This window comes from Solea senegalensis, linkage group LG16 (assembly GCF_019176455.1).
Source record: "Solea senegalensis isolate Sse05_10M linkage group LG16, IFAPA_SoseM_1, whole genome shotgun sequence".
NCBI classification, from domain to species: Eukaryota; Metazoa; Chordata; class Actinopteri; order Pleuronectiformes; family Soleidae; genus Solea; species Solea senegalensis.
The window spans coordinates 18,022,027-18,044,235 of record NC_058036.1 but is presented as its reverse complement, the minus strand read 5'-3'; the positions used below and the strand labels follow the sequence as shown (position 1 = coordinate 18,044,235).

Genomic DNA, 22,209 nt, shown 5'->3' with positions numbered 1-22,209 from the left:
ATTTACGCCTCTGGACACAATAAAACGTTAAAATGGTGGCGGTGGTGGTAAACAACAGATGCTGTGACCTATAACAGAAATGGTGAATTTTAAGAAGGAGAAGATTTACCAATGTCGTCATCATCAGGACATCTGGCAGTACGTAAATCACCTCCTTAAAAAACGTGCATGTTCACACACAACACACCTTGGTGGCAGGGGTCCACATAGTGCTGCACAGCAGTTGGTGAATATGTTGCCATGGCTGTAAGGATTATGGTTGTCCTTCCCTCTTTTAGAAGACCACGAACCTTTGATCTGGAGGAGCCCACACAACATCATGATTTCAAACATGGACAATTGAAAAAACCACAACAAAACTGATTGCCTGCTAATCTCGCAGATGCATTTGATGTGTGGCGTACGTTCAGAGCTCAATGTTTTCAGGACGCGACGGGAAAAGATATCATGAACAGACCCGTTTCCTTCTACTGTGTCTTTTTCTGGTGCAAAGGTGACAATGATACTCCTCGGACTCCTTGTACGACTGCAAATGTATATTTTAATCTAAGTTTACAATAATATGCTATTGTTCTGAAGATCCAGACTTATGCACCTTATGCAATTAAAAAAAGCGTAGCAAATATCTCATTATTATTTTAACGTGCACAAGCTCTCTGAGTTCAGACTGATATATTGGACAAAATTAGACATTTGAGAAAAAGCTGATTGACATTTTCTGGACCAAACATGTTACTTCATAATGCAAATAATAATAATAGGTGCAGCTCTACATTACAAAAGTCATTGCATGTTTATACTCACATCTTCATTGGTGGTCTGGTTTGAGCTGATCAGGTAGGTATGGAAGCCTGAGAGGCCCACTATGGACCAGACAGAGAAGAAACAAACCACCACCTCCAGCACAGTGACACAATTAAAGTCAAGGACAATTTCATTAATACAGAATATAAAAGCCCTGTATAAAGACATGTATAATAGACACATATTAGTTCTCACAGCCTAGCACACTGACCTAGAGCCTTGGGGCTGTCCGTCCCAGGCCACTAGTTCCTGGAAACCAATTCATTTGGCTGTGACAGCAGAACAACGCTCATTTCTGTGCTCTACATAAAGCATTAACACACAGCCACAGTCCAAGCTGAATCTTATGATACAGCATGTGCAAATACCAAACACCACAAACACTACTCATGCTCATCATAATGTAGGTTATAAGTGACGAGGTGAACAAGTCCGTTAAACCATAATATAAAATACAAATCTTCTCGAAACCCCCCAACCATTTCTTTTTTACTCTTCCAATTTCCTTTGCCTTTAGCAAGGACAAAACATACCATCATTAATGTGGTACAAAGGACTGCTATAACACTATCAACTCCAATTCCCCTTCATTAAAGTCCTGTAGGACATGGGCCATTATCAGCTTGGCTTGGCACACATTTCTCTGCTAGAGAACAGATACTGCGACTCAGCCCTACAGAGAAGGCTGCTACTACTGCATCGATGAGGTGCACGTATGTAAAATCTAACAGAATGTTTTACACACCATGGACGTCCATCACCACATATGCAAGAATCCAAACAGAACACAGTGTACAAATGAGCCTCTAAAGTACAGCTGGGGGCTCAAACCTGTTTTTGACAAACAAAAAAACCATATGGAAAAGAATCTGAAAGAATGTGAGGACATGACAGCTGTTGTTGCAGCTTACATCTGTAAAGACGTGCCCCAATTAACGCTGCAGAGAAAAGGAGGTAGAGGCAATGAGTAATGATGTGTATTGTTATTCCATCAAATTATGATATTTTGGTTCATACTGAACAGCCCTCACTCACAGTGTGAGTTTGTAAGAACTGGAGCTTAGGACCTCGAGCGCACACTTGGCATCCATCACACAGAGAGACATGCACATCCCCTCGAATCTCGCTCACACAACATCTCTGTGGAGTCAGATGAAATCAAAGCGCCTCTAAATGGATTGGCAGAGAGAGAGAGAGAGTGGAGCTGCTTTAGTGTGCTGTGTTAGCCCGATGGAACAGGACTAATCAGACACACGCTACTCAAGAACTGTAACTCTGAAGTAAGTGACAGTGGCAATACATGGCAAAGCACAGAGGATCCTGTATAAGTCACTTGCTGAGCAGTTCAATTTATGCTAGGCAAAGAGTGGCTAAATATTTAAAGAGAGACAAATAAGGACACAGCAGCAGAAATAAGACAATCACACTTAAACACCTGTGGCACATGCAGAAAGTTACATTTAAGTGAAAGGATATCTGGCAGGACTATCTTTAAGTGCGGTGAGAAACCCCTTTTTATGAGAGCCTGTGGACATAGAAAAAAGTTTTCATTAGACAACAACATACCACTATCTTTTTTACGACATAAAACACTGTCCTACGGAAACGCAAATGCCGGTTTAACAACAAAACAAAACGAATGTGGGACCTTCAATCAAATTTTGGGTACTACACACCCTGGACCTGCTGTTTTAAGTGTCAACAAGAACTAAGCAGGGCTGACTCTGCTCAATTAAACTGGTGTTTCAATTTAACCAGTAAAAGGACAGAGCCAGAAAGAGGCCTAAAAATGAAGGGCTGCCCAGCTGCTATACTTGGTGTATAGTTGGCATCTCCGTGACTCACAACAGTCTGAGAGACCATTTATCTATGCATTCTAATTAAAGATGTACAAATTGTTTGAAAAAGTGCAAAAGAAATATTAACTTTGCTGTTTACAGAGTAAAGATGTATTTTGGCATCTGCAGTGAAAACCAAGGTACATACCGAGCCATGACCTTTGCGTACCGTTACACCCTGAGTAACAACCTTTAATTTGAAGCCTTGCAAGTAACAGCTACTGAACAACATGCAACAACTAATGCCATGTTTCCACCAGTGCAACTCAACTCAACTCAAGGCGGTACTATATAGTGGAAAAATGCCATAAGTCACTGTGACATTTGTTAAATTTGTCATAAAGGAACTGTAGTACCTGCTTTATGCATATGGCTCCTTTAAGTCCAGTGGGAGGGGAAAAAAACTCACACAGGGGGTGGGGGCTATAAATACCTGTGGTTATAAATAAGATGTACTGCTTTTCAGCTAGAAAATACCAAGGCATGATTTTTTTTTGGCCTTTTGGCCGATTTATACTACTAAATCTGGGCCAGTATTTTATTTTCATTGATCGACTGACATTTATGTGAACACATGTACACACAAACACACACACATGCTGATAGGGAGCCTAGCAGTCCACTGCTTGCTCCCAGCTGGAGAGACAGTAACGAGCCAGAATTCTGCAGCCTTTCACCACATCCACTTACAACCTGCTGGTGTGTGTGTGTACTTACTTAAAATGATGTGTGTGATGACAAAGGCGAAGATGAAGATGGTGAGGAAGGAGAGCGAGAGGATGAACATGTAGAAGAAACGATAGTTCCTCCTTCCCACGCAGTTTCCCACCCAGGGACAATGGTGGTCAAAACGTTCTGCATGGACAGCAAGAGACAGTGGAAGAGTTTATTTTGGATACAAGAACACAAACCTGACAAAGTGCTGTCATGGCAATACCCCCCCTGTCTGTTTGTCATACAAATGGACTTATGCAAATAATTAATAGAAACCTGGTACATAACCCAGAACACATCATTTAGAAATTGTGTTGCTCCCAAGATGTCTAAGTGTTCTTGTGTGTAAAGACAGAGAGAGAATCAAAAACTGTGGGAAACAAAGTGAAAGGGGAAGTGTCCCTCTGGGTCTTATTTTCACATACTACAAACTGGCTATTTATATATCTCGCTAATAAAACCGGCCCACATGACTGTTTATGGGCATGGTTGAAAAAAATTGCATCACATTGGAACGGTCCAAGGTTAAATGGCTGATTAAAGCACGTTACAGTGTCATCAGTTAATGCACCTCCACTGAGACATCAATATGAGAGAGTTTGGGGACAAGTCAAGAGAAAAAGAAAGGAGGTAAAGTAAAAAATGTTGTCCAATTTCCATGGAGCACGTAAAGCGGAGACTGACGGTGAATTTGACTGAATAAGCACTGACGTGAAACCTTAAAGACACCCTGTCCAAAATGTGTAGAGAAGAAGGTGTTACATGCAACACATCTAAATATTTGTTAAACGAATTAAATGTCTGGAATGCAGTGAGCTACGTATCTGAATGTAGCGAGAAATAATCAGCTCCTTGAGAAATCTTATGTGAAATGATATAATAATAATAAAAATGAGTCACTGATATTTAATTAAAAGAAACCATGGGCAAATCTAGCATGCTTATCATTTCACAGATTGCTGCAAGAGCTGATTGCTAGTGTGGTTATGTAACCAGACTCCTCTCCACAGTCTTTTCCCCAAGTGTGGACTACTCGCTGTGCACGACGGTAGCCTCTTACCTAATTAATTAGAGCCTTTATTTGTTTAGTGAGGTGAAATGACCTGCTCTTGTCTTTAATAATCAATGCCTGGTTAAAATAAAGTGTATGGGAAACAGTTGTCATGGTCAAGCAAGGCTAAAGGGGATAGCTACGACTTGTCAGATCAGATTATGACCAGAGCTCATCTCAGTGGATATTAATATTACGGCCGTTTGTGTGGAACTTCAATATAAATAAATGTCCGTTACATCCAAACCACGGTCAAATGAGTTCAAGCAATGCTCATTGAGCCTATCAGCTGCAAATGACTGTTTTGTTTTTTTGTCTGTGGTTACACAGAGTAATGCATTCTACATCAGGACTGATGGAGTGATGGCAGCGTAGCGACAGGAGTAGTGTTTTGGCGACGGAAGTTACATACTGGAGCTTTTGTAATGTATTTTATCATTCCCTAACATAATTTCCCAAAGAGAATCATTTAAGCATGGTGCAATGATCTGTAATTAAACCCATGTGAAAAAAATTAACAACAAACTAGAGCTAGAATCACCGAATCCCAACCCTCTGGCCATGTATTAATGAAGACCAGCATCTATAAACAATAGAACACAGTCAAGACCATCTTATCCTGCTTTATTTATTTACTATAGAGCAGAAGTGAGGAAGCTCTAGGGGCTGTACCACAAAGAGAGATCATGTGAATCTGAAAAACAGAGTTTTCCGTGTCACGAAGGTCTCCATCGGTTTGGTTTGGTACCGGAATGTTACAAAAATAAATTTAAAAAACAAACTTGTTACTTATACCAACCATTAAACTAAAACTAAACAACAGTACCATTCAGCGTTTGAGAAAAAATGCTAGAAAAGGTCTTTGTTACAATTTTGACAAGAAGATTAGGACACAGTTCTCTGTTATTCATGCACGTTACCCCTAAAGCATGACAATGCTTGGAGAGACGCAACACCATACAAGGTTGAGACCTGAGGCTTTGAGCTGAAATATAATTCTTATGAATGGAACACGTGCAACTGGAGTTTATCATTCCCACCCACCTGCAGTCAGGACAATGCAACTATGGGTATGTCTCTAATATTCTATTACCCTCCCATCTGTAGTTCACAAGTACAATCTACACAAGGAGTTCAATTTATTAGATCACTCTGGCCTCCAATCTTTTTTTGATTCAGCTGTTAGTCTGTCTTTTTTTCCTGCCAGTGTGCCTCCGCTGCATCTGATTACTGTGTTTTCTACTTCCCCGTCTCCCCAGGCTTTCAGACACTTCCGCTCCTGACAAGGAAAATGACATTCAAAAAAGGGGCTGTGAATAAGGACACTGATTTCAAAGCCTCCGTCTCCTTCCTTTAGTAGATGCATCACTGTGCTCTTTTTGCTTTGTCTCCAGAGACTGAGCATCTGGTAATTTGGAGCAGAAAAACTCTGGATACTGTACATTTCCTGTAGGTGTGCGTCACAAACCCCACATTAATTTTGGCTTGTATCCTCCTCACACACAAAAGGTGTGTTTGTTGTGAGTCTATGAGTGTAGACAGTAGAAAACATACACAGAATATAGAGGATGGTTCAGTGATGGCTTTGAGTTTTGACTGTTTGTGCCTATTATATGATATCAGTTGTATTATTTTATTGATAATAACCACTCAGGAACCAGAGAAGAGCATGAATGTCACTCACCCACACAGTTGTCACACAGGCTGCAGTGGGAGGCACGTGGTGGTCTGAAGATCTTGCAGGTGAAGCAATACTTCAGTTTGACTGTCTGGCCGTTTATAACCACCTCCTTGGTTCTGGGAGGAGGTCTGTAACCTGTACTGCCATTAGCCACATCTGAGGGAGGAAAAAGAAGCAAAAAGTTGAAGAGATGTATAAGAATGTAAATCAAAAGACTGTTAGTACACTTTTGCTACTGCACTACACATAGCAGCACTGTATGTTACTGATGGTTATAAAATTTGTGATTGTACTGCAACCTCCATTCATGCTTAAATCATTACTTTGTCACCCAGAAATCAAAATTTTAGACATACATTTTAAAATTGATGTCAGGTTAAGTTGCCCGGATGAATTGATCTTAAGACTAATGAACTTAAAATAGTCCACACAACTTCCTAAAAACTCTAAAAGGTAATATAAATAACAGTATGGAATTTAAAATGCACTCAACACCAGATTGTCACACTACAATGCAAGAAAGAAAACACCTTATGAAGTAAGACGGCAGGTGACGACAGACTAAACAGTAAGTATGGGTGATGATAGCAATTTTTTAAGCCATAAAAGGTAAAGCCTCTGTTCCATTATTGCTCGGTTCATTTTAAGCACTCTGATGTACAATGGGGGGACGCTGTGTGTGCATGTGTAGGAAGATCATTTTGAGATAATTTACAGTGAAGCCCGTTGCAACGATAGTAAAATAGCATGTGTGTGTGTGTGTGTGTGTGTGTTGGGGGAAGGGTGCACGAGTGGGTGTTTGACATTTTTAAAAGAGCAGAGAAATTGCAGCAAGTGAGTTCTCTTCCACTGAGTTTCTCTCTTCCATGATCAATGCCTACAGTGTGCTCGCTCTCCCCTATAATCTCTTTGTTCTCATGCCCTTTGACATCCTGTGACAACCCTTTATTTGAGTGGGAAAAGCAAAGCTCCATCCATCCAATCAACCATCCATCATTTACAGTAACAATATAATTCAAATAACACATTCTGTCAGTTCAAATATACACTATAATAAACATCTGTAGGGTTCCTCTTTAGCAGTGGAGAAGACAGCTAAAGCATGCGTTGGGATCTATATAATAATGCTAATGTTTTAACATCACAAACTTAGCTTTTTGAGGTTATGGAAACACCAATCAACATTGTCTTGCATTCTCTGGAGCAAACAACTCATCAGCAGTTTAGAATCCGAGACCTATCCAAGTGAAGGTTGGGAAAGCTGGAAAGCTGGAAAATGCTTAACTCGGGTACTGGACAAAGCTAGAATGTAGCAGCAGTAACAGCTGCTTCACCTCAACTTTTCACTGTATAATGAAACCTAACGAGATCCACAGAAGCATAGGGTAGATCCACAGAAATAAACGACAGCATTTGTAAGTCATATGTTAATACCTCACTAATACAACTACTCATACCTAATGTATAAGAGCATACTTTTTCACTCTGTCATCTTTCCTGCCAAGAGAGAAAAGACAGAGAGAGAGAGAGCTGTACTGTACTCCTGTCACCTGCTCCACCATCCGCTGACAATCATTTCTATATCTCCATCTTTTTCATGTCCGTGTCACTGTAAGCTTGGGGACTAGTAGACTACAAACGAAGCAAGACTGACAATAAAGAAGGAATAGAAGGGACATTTTTTACCTCTGGCATAAATCACTCCATACAGCACACAAGAAAAGTAACACAAAGTCTGGATTATACCCCTTGAAACTGGATTATTGGGGTAGTGGTTGAGATGTATCCTAACAAAATGGGACACCCCGTGTTTTCTAACAATTATTTTTGACAATGTTGCTGTCATGTTTTGTTGTCTTGTCCAACATGTAATGTATTTGGTGCTTGTTTTTGTCTCTCTGTCCCTCTCTCTCACATCAAATAACTAGCCAAAGAAAAGTATCAGTGAAAAGTCAGTAACTGTGTTCAACTCCCTGGCTCCCTTTGTAGGTCATAATCATTGAAAATGGACTTAAGTCTGTGTACCAGCAGAACACAAATGCAAAAGTTGAGAGGCCAAGTGGCTTAGTAACAGAACCTCTTTCTACTAGGTGCACACCTTTTACTTATTATGCAGCAAACACAAAATCAGACATAATTATGACTTCAGGTGGTTAGTTACACTGAGGGCGGAGGGAGAAGGCAAGTCACAGTAGCAGTTTAAGTACCAGGATGAATCATAATCGTGGCAGCCATTCAAAAAAAAGGGCATGTTTCATTCATTACTGTAACAGGACAGACATCCCAACACTGCCAAATAGATTTATTACATTTTCATGTATTTCATGCAAGTTCCTGGGGTTAACTGTGATTTTTATACTGCAGTTCAATGTGATTGGGAAAGAACTAACCATCATGGTGTATGGGCTGGCTGATTACATTTCTGACTTTAATTTTTTAGACTTGAGAGTACAACATAGAGTCGGAATCAGTGCAGTCATGTGAAATACACGATCTTAGGTGATTCATTTCAATTGGTGGCAGATTTGATACGTTTGATGACATTTAGCAGTGAGTTGGTCAGCATTTACAGGACACAAAATGTGAAGTTGGAAATAAGCAGCCGCCACTAACGGCTTCTGTTCTCTAAGACTGCTGTTGACCAAAACAAATTTAGTTTATTGATGATGGAGTGTAAAATTTGTCCCCAGCTGTAATTGGCTGCAGCCATCCATGACCCTTAAAAGATGGCACAGTTTACTCTTCCATTGAGTGCATTAACAGGCAGAACCATAATCACATCATCCAATCAAGTATCTCTGATTGCATCAGCAGCAGGCCGTCTGCTTTTGTCTCCTCAGCAAGATTTAATCTTCATACAAAAAGACCACATTATGCAATCTTCAGTTCAATATTAAGTTATACACCTTGGCAGAGTGGGAAGAGTCAGAGGACACTACCAGTGGATGGCAGTGGTGGGTGGCAGCTGAAAAGTAAAACTTGAAAGCAGAGAAATAGGTGGGTAGTAATCATTGCCCCTATTTCAAAAACTAGTGAATTAAATCAAGCAATTCCAAGCACAAGGTCTTATCAGAGCATAATGATTCATCTTTTGCAATGTGACTGCTTTTCCTCTCACAGAAGACGTGGAATATATTCCTCGTTTTCCATGCATGCATCCAAAATAATAACAAAGCATTGAAATCTTCACCTTCAAACATCCATATACTGATTTATCCAGCAGTCATGAAAACCCTGAATATCACTGATCGCCTCATGGTGTGCTCATCCTTCATACAGGGGCCCTAAATCTGTGCCTCACCAAAACAGCTTCCTTGGCTTGACTTTGGATGACAGCTGACATTCAAAAAAAAGCTTAGACCATATAAGGTGGACGGAAGGACAGAAGGAAGGAAGGAAGGATTCAAGGAAGGAAGCATGCCGTGTTGGCCATCTCTCACTCCAATTAGTGCGGTAGAGTCTTTTGGATTTGGCACATGACCGATTAACTGATGCCAGCCTCTCTAATCCTGACATATTGGGCAAGCAAACAGACACGCATCATCAAATGTGGCACACTGAAGAGATAAACCTGACTCCATTTCAAGTGGGGATAAAAAAGAAGAAACCAAGCTAGGCTACATCTCTTCATTTCACTTTCTTTCCATGACAGTTTACACTGAGAGTAACGATCATAAATCCAGTATTATGCCTCATGTATGCTAACTCATGCACACATGCCATATTCAGTTTTGTTTGAGGTGGTCTGTACTTCAAAAACGCCCACTCGCACTGCGTTTCCACAGGCTAAAGCACTTGGCAGACAGCAATGACGGCAGAGGCACAGTCATCAGCTTTCTCTGCTAAAGTACATGCAGAATGAGAGACCTTGATGTCTCATCCTGTACAACCATTAGGTTCTCCTTTGTTTAGTCAACAGATCAATAGGATTGGTGTCGAACTTGAGCCTCCTAGCACTTGGACTTAAAACACCATCAAATATTTATGAGGCTGCTGGTGAATTACAAAACTGTATGGTCTACTGGTGGGTTCAAAAATGTTTGCTGCAATTAAGATATGCTATATGTTATATATATATATATAGATGATGAGAGAGAGGTTGTGGTTTTTCATTTGCAACACTCAAATATTAGCTACGCCTTCAAATGTGCGATTTAAGAAAATGTTTTATTTGATTTAATGCAGGGCATTTAAACTGAGTAAATAAGAGAAACTGCAAATCAAACTGCAACTAATGCCGAAATCAGACTACACCATCTTTGCATTAAGCAGTCACAAGGCTATGAATTCATGTAACCATTCATCAATGTAGCCAAACAAGAAAGAAGACAATAAACACACATGTTATCAAAGCCGTGTTTATTGCTGTGTGTGTTTGGTACAGTATGGTAAATGGTCTGTATTTATATCGCGCTTTTCTAGTCTTGATGACCACTCAAAGCTGCGTTACACTACAGTTACACCGCATACCCATTCACACGCTGCTGACACAACCGTCAGGAGCAACATGGGCTTAAGCGTCTTGCCTGAGGACACATCGGCATGTGGACTAGTGGAGCCGGGAACCCACAGCCTTCAAGTACAGTAAGTAAGAAAGACGACTCGCTCTACCACTGAGCTATGTCACCCCGTACAGCCAAATGCAGAATGTGGGCTGTGCCTGATGGCAAGAGATACGTAACATGAAGTCGTACAGGTGTGACGACAACCGATGACAACATTGAACCTGACACAACAGACAACAACACAACACACAACAATGGAGGACATCAAGTAGCTCTTTGGGTTTGGGTTGTGAGAACAGGTTGGACAGTCAATCCAATCAATAAAAAGGGAACTGGTGGTAATCTCATCACAAAAATCTGAAATGAAAACTGACTACATGGTATAACACAGGGCAGATGTCAGAACCACACCACATATGTCGGATAGGGCTATAATCGTGCTGAAAATATGTAGCCTGACCTCAACATAAAGTATGGGGGAAAAAACGCCAGTAAAATATAGCAGTATTGACATTAAATGTGTCAGTTTTGCTCGTGCTCCCTCAGTGTGACAGCTCTTTTCTTATTGTCAGAATCTAAACAGTTACATAAGGTCATATTGATTTAAAAAGAAAAAGAAGAAAAAAATCTTGGGAAAAAAGTTCCGTCTTAGTCAGAGAGACAAAAAAAACATTGAGTTCTGTTGAAAGCAACAGAGGCGGGGGAATAAACAAGAGATAGAGGTACAAATGGGACGCACAGTTTGTGAGGCTTGATTATTGTGACTGACACAATCTCTTGAACACCTAGAAAGATAGAACTGGTTATATTGTATTCTGCCTGCATGCTGAGCAGGTGATAATGAGGTAACCCTATGCTAGGATATCTGTAAATAGCCATAGTGTTTGTTTCCTTACTAACACAAATTTGGCTGCCCAGTACATGCAGTGCTGGTCCAGTGTGGTTGACGATGCTATGATGGTTTACAATGGACCTTATATACTAGAAATACTGTACGTCTCAAAATGCTCTACAAATGAATAACATATACTGAGTGCTCCACATAGAAACAGAATTTATGTAACAATGTGTTAAATATTGATATTACATGGAACAAAGAGGGCAATGCAATGGTAACTGGCAGCATCCTAAAAGCTTAAAAAATGTGATTACTGTATACTGCGAGGAAATATATAAAAGCTTGGGAACTACATTAACCAAGTAAGAATGTGTACAGCTGAAGCAGAAACTACCAGTATAAATAAGAGAAACGGAGAGAGTCTGCGGGGAAAAGGAGAGCGTGAGTAAATTGATGCACCGCACACGGCTCTACAGTAAAGTAACAGAGCATGACACCATGTTAAATATTTCATCTATATATTATTGTGTTATTAAATTGTGGCAGAATAAACTAGTCTGTGGCAGGCCTCTACAGTCTGGGCAGTGGGCACTAAACCCTTAACAAATATATAAATTTCATTCCAATCACTGCTTGGAAACCAATGGTCAAAGAGCAAAGACGGGTGATAAAAACGAAAGTGTTGGTTGGGGCTTGGGATGGAGTTGGATGAATAAGCTAAGAGATTACAGATGTTCTACTAATGTCTTGCATGTCAAGCTGCCATAGCTACTATACCAAACAGCAACCAAAACAACAATAAGGGGGAGACATAAGGGGAAAGAGGGGCTTGATAATTTGGAAATGCAGGGCCTTAGATATTGAAAACAGGATGAAATTCCATTAAGAAAGTTAATTTGAACAGATTTCCTACCTTTTCACAAGCTGTCCAAAAGGCAGCAACTTTTAGGTCTCGCTATCATTAATTTCCCATTTAAAAGTATCTATCTATCTGTCTGTCTGTCAGTATGTATGTGTGTGTGTGTGTGTGTTTGTGCACAATTACAAGCCCTTTTCTTTCAAATGGAAGATGATAATGGGACTTATAATGCCACAACACTAAAGCAGGCTATATGTTTCCTGGCAGCATCACAAATGCAATGGGAAGTGGCTGTTTCATTGAAACACTGCCAAGGTACACAATGAGGCACTGCAACCATGCAACCACCAAGTTATTGCTCAATCAAAAATAAATCTAAACATTCATCTCAACACTTTCATATAGGGTGAATTGTTCCCATAAAGTAGTGATGCTCCATAATCTACTTAAAGACAAACACTTAGAGGAATCATGGTTTCATGTTTCTTTCATTTATTCATTTATTTATTTATTTATTTATTTATTTATTTATTTAAGCATACATGCAGGTATGGCTGGGGGTGCCGTTGGGGGCGGGGCATGGCACCCCTAATATAATGGTAGGGGAAACACTGTTTTACTGCTACACATATCCATCTTCCATGTCTGGCAGTTCCCAACTCTTCCTCCTCCCCAGGTAAGAAAGCACATTTAGCACAGCTAGCATCATCACCCCAGAGGGGCTAAGGACCTTTATGCCTGTGGCCAAGAAAAGAGGCGAGCTGGAGTCACATTGACCGAGAATTCTCCTTCATTTCTTCTACCATGATGGAAAAATCTGAAGGCTGTCAATCATTTGACACATTGAATACTGAGGGCGATCTACAGTCACTTCAAATAATTCACACACATAAAGCCAACAAAAACCACTGCTAACAGTGGCTCCAGAAGCCATGGCGCCACAATATATAAAATTTCCATTAGATGCGGAGAAACACAGTAGACTTTTAGGTGGAAATACAACCTTAGTTAATTGGTGCGACTAAGGTTGTTTGAAATCCGTCTGGCTACATGTGTTGCCTTGCAGCCACATATTGAATAAGCTAGTGGGGACAATATCACTATAACCAGACAAAACGTTTACAACCATCATATACAATTTCAACAACCTGACGACACTCACTTGTCACTAAACAAGAGATTCCAGTTGAGAAAGGGAACATTTCTATGACATGAGCACAAGTTGCTAAATTAAATTAACCGATGGTAGAGAGCAGGGCACAGTGGCTTTAGACATTTAATTTGGGTATCCTCGGAATAAATGCTTGCCAAGATTACACGTTACTCCTGCACGTTGCCGATTCAGCCCCTTGCTCCACACTCTATGCTTCACCTTCTCTCCGAAAGCTTTCAAGTCTCCTAATGAGATTAATTAAGCCAGTCTAGAGTTTATTTAATGAGGCCCTAGTGGCCTAAAGCACATGGGAAGCCATGCCAGTACTGGGAAACAGGAGCATCACACTTAACATTTAAGTAAAAGCACCAAACCTATAGGTTTTTTTTAAAAGCTGTTTTAATCAATTTGGCTACAGGGCACAAGGACGCTATTGCCTCAGCCTGAGCAAATAAAAGGCTGCAGTGTAGCCTGCAACCATGACAAGTGCACACATGACAAGAGTAAGAGTACACATAATGTTTACTAAGAAAATAAAAGCTTAACGTTGCTTCATCTTGTGACAGACACATACAATTTTCTGAGGGTAGAGGGAGTCTTCACTCGGCCATCACATACAAGCAGGCAATGTCGCGTAGAAGAGATCACACACATTTCTATGCCACAGGACAGCCAACTATATCTGCTACAGATGTTAACCACGATAGTCAGTTATTACTCAAGGTTACTCAAGGTAAGGGTAGTATCATCTCATCTGTAGGGCACACTCTCTATACACTGCAGTTCTATGCGTTGTTCTATGTTCTGAGCCAAATGACATGATTTGCTATTCCATTTCATTGATTCAGAGTGCTGTGGGAAGCCATGGCTGACAATGAAAACAAATACGGAGGAGATGGTCAATAAAAAGAACTCCACCTCCATTATATGGAACTGGTTTGGCTTTTCCCCAAACGTCAATGCACAAACAACAGTTAGTTGCAAAAATTTGCACAGATGAGGTTCGAATGGCAACAGGACAAACCTTTTCAACAAGAGGCAGCTTCTTAAACTATATGCTGTGAGTGTAACAGGTAAGAGAGCAGCCACACTGCATTCAGCAGAGGCAACGTATAACTTAAGACTGAAGGTGGTGGAGATTGAGTGTATTTACATACTTGTTAAATGTCCATTGTACTTGCTACACGTTATTAATTATACAAACTCATTCAAATCTGTTCAGAAATCTTCTTGATCTTCTTCTGCATGAAGAAATAGTTTGGTTGCACTGTTTAGTAATTTGCAAAATAGTAAAAACAACAACAATTTTGATAAAATCAGGATCTTACTGTAATAACATTGTCAAATTATATTTTTTCCATATCACACACCCCTACTTTGCTTGTAGCAACACCTGCACAATCTCCTTGAGTTATATCAAATATGAGATAAATGAAGCCTGAATGTTATCTGTCACCATCTGTGTCCAGATACTGGGTTCCTTGGATTTATTTGGAAAAAAAACTACACATTTATTCAAACAAAAACGTCACACAAAGTCAACAAGGAGACACCTGTGTAACCCTAACACTGTGATTTTCATGAACACAATTGATCAAAACCATAATAAGTAGCCTTGGCAGTTTCTGACCCTTGGTGATCAATCGTCAACTGATGTGATTGCTGGTAATTCAGTTACCAAGTGGTTCCTAATGCACCAACAGTTTTACCTTTCACATCATAAATTAAATTCCAAGGTTATCAGAATGCAATTTATGAGTGAGGTAATGCATCAAATGGGGACCTCTGGATAGCTCAAGAGTGGAAAACGGATCAAAGGCCGTTAGGAACAAACAGCATAAATTCTTCACCTCAGACTAAATACAGACGTCAAGATGTAAGGGAGGATTCAGTCCTATTTCTCAAGCTACACAGTGAAACTACAGAACCCAGATCAACAAGATAATCTCTTGATAGAAGGTTGTATAGGCACAAAGAATTCTTAGTGTCAGACAGATTCAGTATTCAAGATAGAAGTATTCTGACAAGGAGGAAAACAAAAAGATGAATGGGGAAGTTTAACGGCTACTAAAAACAGTGCTCTGCTGGCAGAATGGTTACAGCATGTGCCACATAATTGCAATCATTATATTCAGTCCGTGGATCCAGTTGTTGTATATCATAACCTTTGTCTCAGGCCATGTGCTTTATCTGTCCCTTCCCTGTCGATTATCAAATAAAGGCAGAAACACCAAAGAGACACCTCTCTGAAAAGAAAGCATAAGCCAAAATTGTTCAGCATAGACTTACCTATTTGCCTCTCAAGATCAGCTGCTTCATCTGGGGTTGCCCTGGGCAGCACCCCTGGGTCACTGAAGCTGGTTCTTAGCAGTGTGCCCAGCACAAATAGAAACAGCGCACCTCCTATGACCGGGATGATCGGGGTCAACTCCTCCGCCAGGTACTTACAACTGATAGGACAGAAATAGATAAAGAGAGAACAAAATGAATGAGCAGCAAACAAATAACTAGTAAGTGTACACACATATATATATATATATACACATATATATGTGTGTATATATATATATATATACACATACACATATATATATGTATATATATATATATATACACACACATATATATACACATATATATATACATATACATATACATATATATATATATATATATATATATATATATATATACATATACATATATATATAAATATCCCGTATACTTGCTATTTAATGACCAATAAGTGTATATATCCTCTTAAAGAGACAGGCAGATTAACAGACAAGGGTCAGTCCCCTGTGCTGTAATCTGTTCTAATGAGACAACTTCACATAATCCCATTAAATGTCTAACAGTGCAGGTGGTTATTACAGTAATCACATTAAGTCTCACAGAGGTGCAGCCCATGCCGTCACATCCCATTTCATTTGCTCGTCTTTGGTCTATTAGATTCCATTTGAGGTCAGCAAATAGAAGCCATACCAGACAAGGAAAACTAAACGAACATATGGTAGCCATATGTTTTGGGAGTTGCTGTTAAGGAATGCAAAAAGGAGTACAGCACATAAAGCCAAGGTTTTCAATAAAAATCAGCCAAAATTTTTGCGAAACCTCTCATTCATGTGCAGATAACTGCAAACAGATTCTGTGCATCACAAACTTAAAACTCTAGTTTTGGAGCGGGGAGTGATGAGTTTTATGTCGAGACAGATGGAGGCAAGAGCAACATTGCACTAGGAAAGTGATGGCTGCAGACAGGTTGGAATATGACTGAGAACACAAATAAGCACTGAGGTAAAGCTTCAGAATTCTGCTGCTCAAAGAAGCTGGTTGTTCAGCAGTTTGACAGGGTAAATGCGTCTTGCTTCCGACTGCCCCAGCTTTGCCGTTGTAAACACACAAAAGCTCCATCAGTCAGGTTTGATGGTATTGTATATGAAATAATGTTACACCGTTTCTATTCACAAAGACCAAACAGAGGCAGAATAAGAACATCACAAATAACAAAAATCAACAGAAGCTTTACACGGCGGTTTTAAGTACGTATCTGGTTTTATTTGTCAAAAGGCTTTCGTTCAAAGATATTTCAGAGCAAATGCACCATAAAAAGTCATATAATACTATAGATTGTTAAAGGACATGACTCCACTGTCATACATCTCACCAGCCTTCAGATGGTCTCACCTTAGGAGGGCAGTTACATCCGCTCATCTGTGCCAACACCAGTTAATCTAATAAACTGAGCCAAACTATATTTAGGTGTGCCATGTTGGCTTCCACCAATGATAAAAAGGATTGGGAGAATGTGTGATTTCACGAGTGGCTGGCATTATAACTTATTGTTAAAGTAATGTACAACATGCCATTTAGCTATAGTGGCTCACCTGTGAAAAAAATGACAAAATAAAAGATAATTTTTCATTAAAAACGTGACCATGTCTGAATCAGATATATGGAACACTTTTAATGAGCAACATTTGAACTGTGAAACTAACTGATTTTCCATTAAAAACCTCATCGGACTGGTCACTGTCAGGTCCACTGAGCACCCACCGTCTCGATGCTTTGTGAATCTTGAGCAAAAATAACAGTTGTGTGGGACATTAGCAGGGGGCTCCAGACAGGACAACACTGTGTTAAGTTGGACATTTCCTCAATGTTTTCAACAATAAATTGTACATGTTTAGCCACTGTATCCTCATAATGTCATTTAATACAGGGATTATTTTCCTCTCCGATTGAGGCCGTATTCCCGAACGTCTTTCTGCCGTCTTACAATCTTCAAAACCCAAAAGTTATATAGACTGAATATTTTTAGCTGTAGAAATCTAGACTTTTGTGAAATTACATATTACATTTTTCAGGGGTCAATTTATGTTAATATCTCTGAAAAATATCTTCTTCAACATCCAGAGTGGAAACAAATAACAGAAGAAAAGCAGCTGATTTCTGACCGTTTAGGCAGCGCTCAGCACAATTCAAGAAATGCTAGAAATAGCTGACTTCTCCATTTATGCTGGAGAACAGCTCAGCTCTTTGTTTCTTGTCTAAGGTCGCCAGTGCGTGAAGGCTGTAACCTTATCACTCAAACGACCCCCTAAGCTCGGAGCTATAGGCCAGGTACGAATATCAAATGTAACAACTCGTTTTTTGAAACCCTAATTGTGGTTGAAATGATATGTTATTAGACCAAACTATGTATTGCTGTATTTCCTCTTTTTTCTCACATGGGGGATCTAAAAGAAAACCAGTAGTAGGCTGCACTTTGCAGATGTCCGTCTGCATTTGTCCCTGGAAAGCAAAAATTCAAGTCTGATGTCAACAACATCTATTCATCACGGCATTCAATCTTGCTATCTATTCAGCCTGATTAGTAACACAGCACATTATGGAATCCACCAATTAGAGATGCTAATGGAAAATCACTACAGTTGTAAAAAGCTTGGCCAACTTTGAGTGAGGGCGCTACATCTGTAACAATCTGTAAAAATCAAACCAAACTTTGAATTATTTAAAAATAATCTATGAACATATGAAGCGCCAGACTGAAAATATTCACAGAGTTCTCAACACGTGAACACACTCAAGTGTTATTTTTCTGCGGGGAAAACAGAACGTGTAGATGTATGCCGTTTTCCTGGGAAACGTTGCTTTAATTCAAAACTTGTCTTCTGGCAAGCTGTGGTGACAGAGACAACTGCCCGAGCAGCACAATACTGTCCTAAGAAGCTGTATGTGTGACATCAGGAACATAATGAAGACAGTAAAATCACTGGAGAGAGCGAGAGAAGTGGGATGGATGCAGCCGCAAGCTTGCACATCCAATAGGCACTGATCGATAAACATGTGAATGAGCTGCCAGCAGGGAACATCTTACCCAGTTTAAATCTCCTCTAAAAACAACGTACAGGAAGTCAATATTTATCATTCGTCGAGTGTGGTCGGTTCAGACCTTGAGCCAAGTCCAACAACACTAGACTGTTGTAAAATGTGGACATGAAAGAAAGAACTGGACATTTCCAAAGCTACATCGTCATTTTACCCCCTTTGTTTAATACCGGGATGTATATTTAACTGGGAATTTAGGATCTTTGTTGTCATGGCAACGGACAGTATCCAGTGGTAAGATATGGTGAATTCTGAAAGGGAATGTGGTGGTTACCCTGGAAACAGACACATAAGTGAGCTGAAGCCCCAAGGAATGAAAATAAAAGAAAGACATTCAACAAGATGCAGACAGCATGGTGACATTCATTACAAAGCATTTAAATGTTTCAACAAAACATACGGCTGCTGAGGATGAAGACTGAGTTTCTGCTTTTCAGAGTGCCAGTGTATTTTTGTTACAGTCACAATTTAAACATGCGATCATTAGAGAGCAGCTGAGGACAGAGATTAGGGGAAAATAATTTCTCTTTTAAATGTGAATGAGCTCGTGTTAGTTGAAAACTTAACAGTCAAATCAACTTGTACATTTACGGATGTATTTTTGTGAGCTCTCATGTCCCTGTGTTTGTTCAATTTTATCCCTTATAACATCAACATGCCAAGGGACTACAGGCAGAAATTGGCCTCAGGCTACAACCTGGCATATTTACAATTCAATGTTTACATTGTCCCTTTCCTTAAATACATAAATAAATTCATTTTAACCTATAAAACCTAGCTTGCTTTTAGTACATTAACCTAACAAGCAAAGAAAGCCCAGAATGGAAATCCGGCAATTTATAGCATCCATGATATCTGTGAAGATTTTCATTCATCCACGTCATAGTCATCTTCAGTGCTGAACAGAGGTAAAGAAGCCTTGTGGATGAGAGGTGAACAAGTCTGCAAACCTAACTTAAGCTAGTCCAGTTGACCTAGATCTACTGAAGATAACATGCATGATGTATACTCTACTGTATTTTTGACTTTTGGTGTGTGAGCATTTCAGGCTTTGTAATTTACTTGTAGAAACAAAGTCATTCTAAATGTGGGCCATCACTGTTACGCTCTATTGATCCCCATTTATAGAGGCTTACAGCTTGACTGTTGACAATCCACGAATTACTGACTGCTGAAGTCAGTGTAATAAAAGGTTTGATAGCTAATACCTTAAGGCAACCAATATCATGATTTATGGTGATATTAGCATCACTGTAGAGTAACTTAATATAGAGTAAGCAATGACTGTACTATTCAAGAAGCAGTAAGCAGCAACATGATGCACTCTGCTGATGCAGCCCAATGCAAGCCAATTTAAATGTTGGTTAAAAATAAATAAATACTGTTTTTGTAAAAATGTAGGCCAAATAGAAAACAGTTAATCCATACACAGTATCAACTTCCCTCCCTAAACCAAGCCCATTTAAAACATTAACTTCCACTCTGAGCAGGAAACACTGTGGCTTTCAGACAGGATATGCAAAAAGAACAACAAAGGCCAATCAGTGTTTAGTATGGGTATCATCTAATATCTCCATCTGTATGAGCGGCATCCATTGCATCTTGCAGGTACTGCATCTTACTGCTAATCAAGCTCAATATCAATCCCAATAACCACAGGAGATAGGACTTTATAAATGCAGGATCTATTTTTTTTTTTTTTCTCGTATACTTGAAATCAAAGCACAACCAACCATGTCGTTGTTTAGAAAAAAAAATCAGCCAGTGCCGCCACCCTGGTTCATCTGGTAGTTTTGTTCTTTTAAAGAAGCATCCTCTGTGGCCCAGTGGAACAGTGTTACATCACTTCAACTGAACACTGCCTCAGTAATGTCTTCAAAGGTTTCCCATTTCATCTGCCCCCATAAAAGTGTGTTAATTTCAACAATAATCCACTCCAGATTAGCAATATCACAATTCCCACAAAAGGGGCTATACACATGTTTTGGGAGGACAGAAACACTATTTTTGGTAAATGGGTATCAGAGTGGATAGTCTTTCATGTGGATGAAGACATCTCTTGAAAACCTTGTAAGAACGAAAAAGAAAAGATCATATAGGGAATGATCTGTTTCTGTGTGGATGAGGCCTTAATCCTGTTATGGTGCTGGCCAGCTTTTTAAACTCTCAGCTTTAAGAGTTAAGCTTGAGGAACTTTGATCATAGTTTGATGCAGCAATGAAACTGTGAACTGTGTTTTCCAGTGTCACCTGAGGTTTACTTTCTTCTGCAGCTTTACATTTTCCTTAAGATAATCAACTTGCTATGATCTCCAAAGGTCTGTAAACCTTTGAAAATACAGACATATTTAGAACCAGTTTTACACATACAGTAGTTTCATTACTCATCAGGCTACATGAAAACAAGTGTTTGGCATAATATGTTTCTGCAGACGTTTATATTTTTGCCTGATGCACACCACAACCTTAAAGGACTGCTTTTAAACAGTATGTGACGTGAGGCACCACCAAATTTGTGAACAGACTCGAAAAACCAGCATGTGTCATGCACTCAATTACCCCTGGCAAAGGGAGTTGATGTGCTACCACGGGAAAGCTGTGACAAACAGAGGACAGAGTGTCAACGGAATGCTTGCGGCAAGTCAGAGAGAAGAAAAGACAACACAAACAGGACCAGGTCAACACTGAGTATTAGCACGGCTGACTTATCATCTAAATGTATGATAACTTGTCTGCTTGCACCTCAAATCAAGCATTACATAGACTTTGTTCTAGGGAGCTGGTCCCGGTGTGTAAGCTCTAGAAACGTTCTGTTTTGCATTGAAAGTAGCTTATTCCTCTTACAAAACACAAACTCTCTTACTGGATAAGAAATAATCTGTCAGGTCAGGCAAGGTTTGGACATGTATCCAGAAATGACTGTTGGACTATGTGTTCATGGGGTTGGTTGTTGCCTCCTCCTGGAAGTAACGCAAACTTTTGTCAATTGCTGTAACCATATATAAAGGCTACAACTACGTGTGTGACAGTCCGAGTACACTTGACCTTAGTCTAGCTATGACCAATAAAATATATAGAATGCACGTCTGGGCTTGGACAAAAAAATCTGTGACACCTCATGGGTTTGGTCACTATTCTATTGGGTTCCATTGGGTTTTGGACAGAAAAATGCAGCCCAACTTGCACTCCAGTGTCTATCTTAATAGCCGTCAGTATTGGGGTTCTGGTCCATTTTAAGGACACGTTCAAGCCACTGTATGCATCTGTGTAATAGGGCAGAAGATGTAGCAGCAACCGTCTCAATGTAGCAGTAAACGGCACTGACCATATTTATGCTACCTTTCACTAAGCTAAAAACCTGAACATGCCAGTTGAT

The 22,209-nt window shown here is 39.7% G+C and overlaps 1 protein-coding gene across 3 annotated transcripts in view; it reads right to left on the bottom strand.

Moving 5' to 3' along the window:
• zdhhc14 (zinc finger DHHC-type palmitoyltransferase 14) overlaps positions 1 to 22,209 on the bottom strand; it is a 34,483-nt gene that overhangs the window by 6,000 nt on the left and 6,274 nt on the right. For all 3 annotated transcript variants that reach the window (XM_044047727.1, XM_044047725.1, XM_044047726.1), the window contains exons 3-8: positions 15,733 to 15,893; positions 6,092 to 6,244; positions 3,360 to 3,497; positions 2,281 to 2,329; positions 805 to 907; positions 188 to 297 (exon numbers count right to left, since the gene is read on the bottom strand). In XM_044047727.1, coding sequence (XP_043903662.1) covers positions 188 to 297; positions 805 to 907; positions 2,281 to 2,329; positions 3,360 to 3,497; positions 6,092 to 6,244; positions 15,733 to 15,893 — 714 coding nt within the window. The remainder of the gene's footprint in view (positions 1 to 187; positions 298 to 804; positions 908 to 2,280; positions 2,330 to 3,359; positions 3,498 to 6,091; positions 6,245 to 15,732; positions 15,894 to 22,209) is intronic.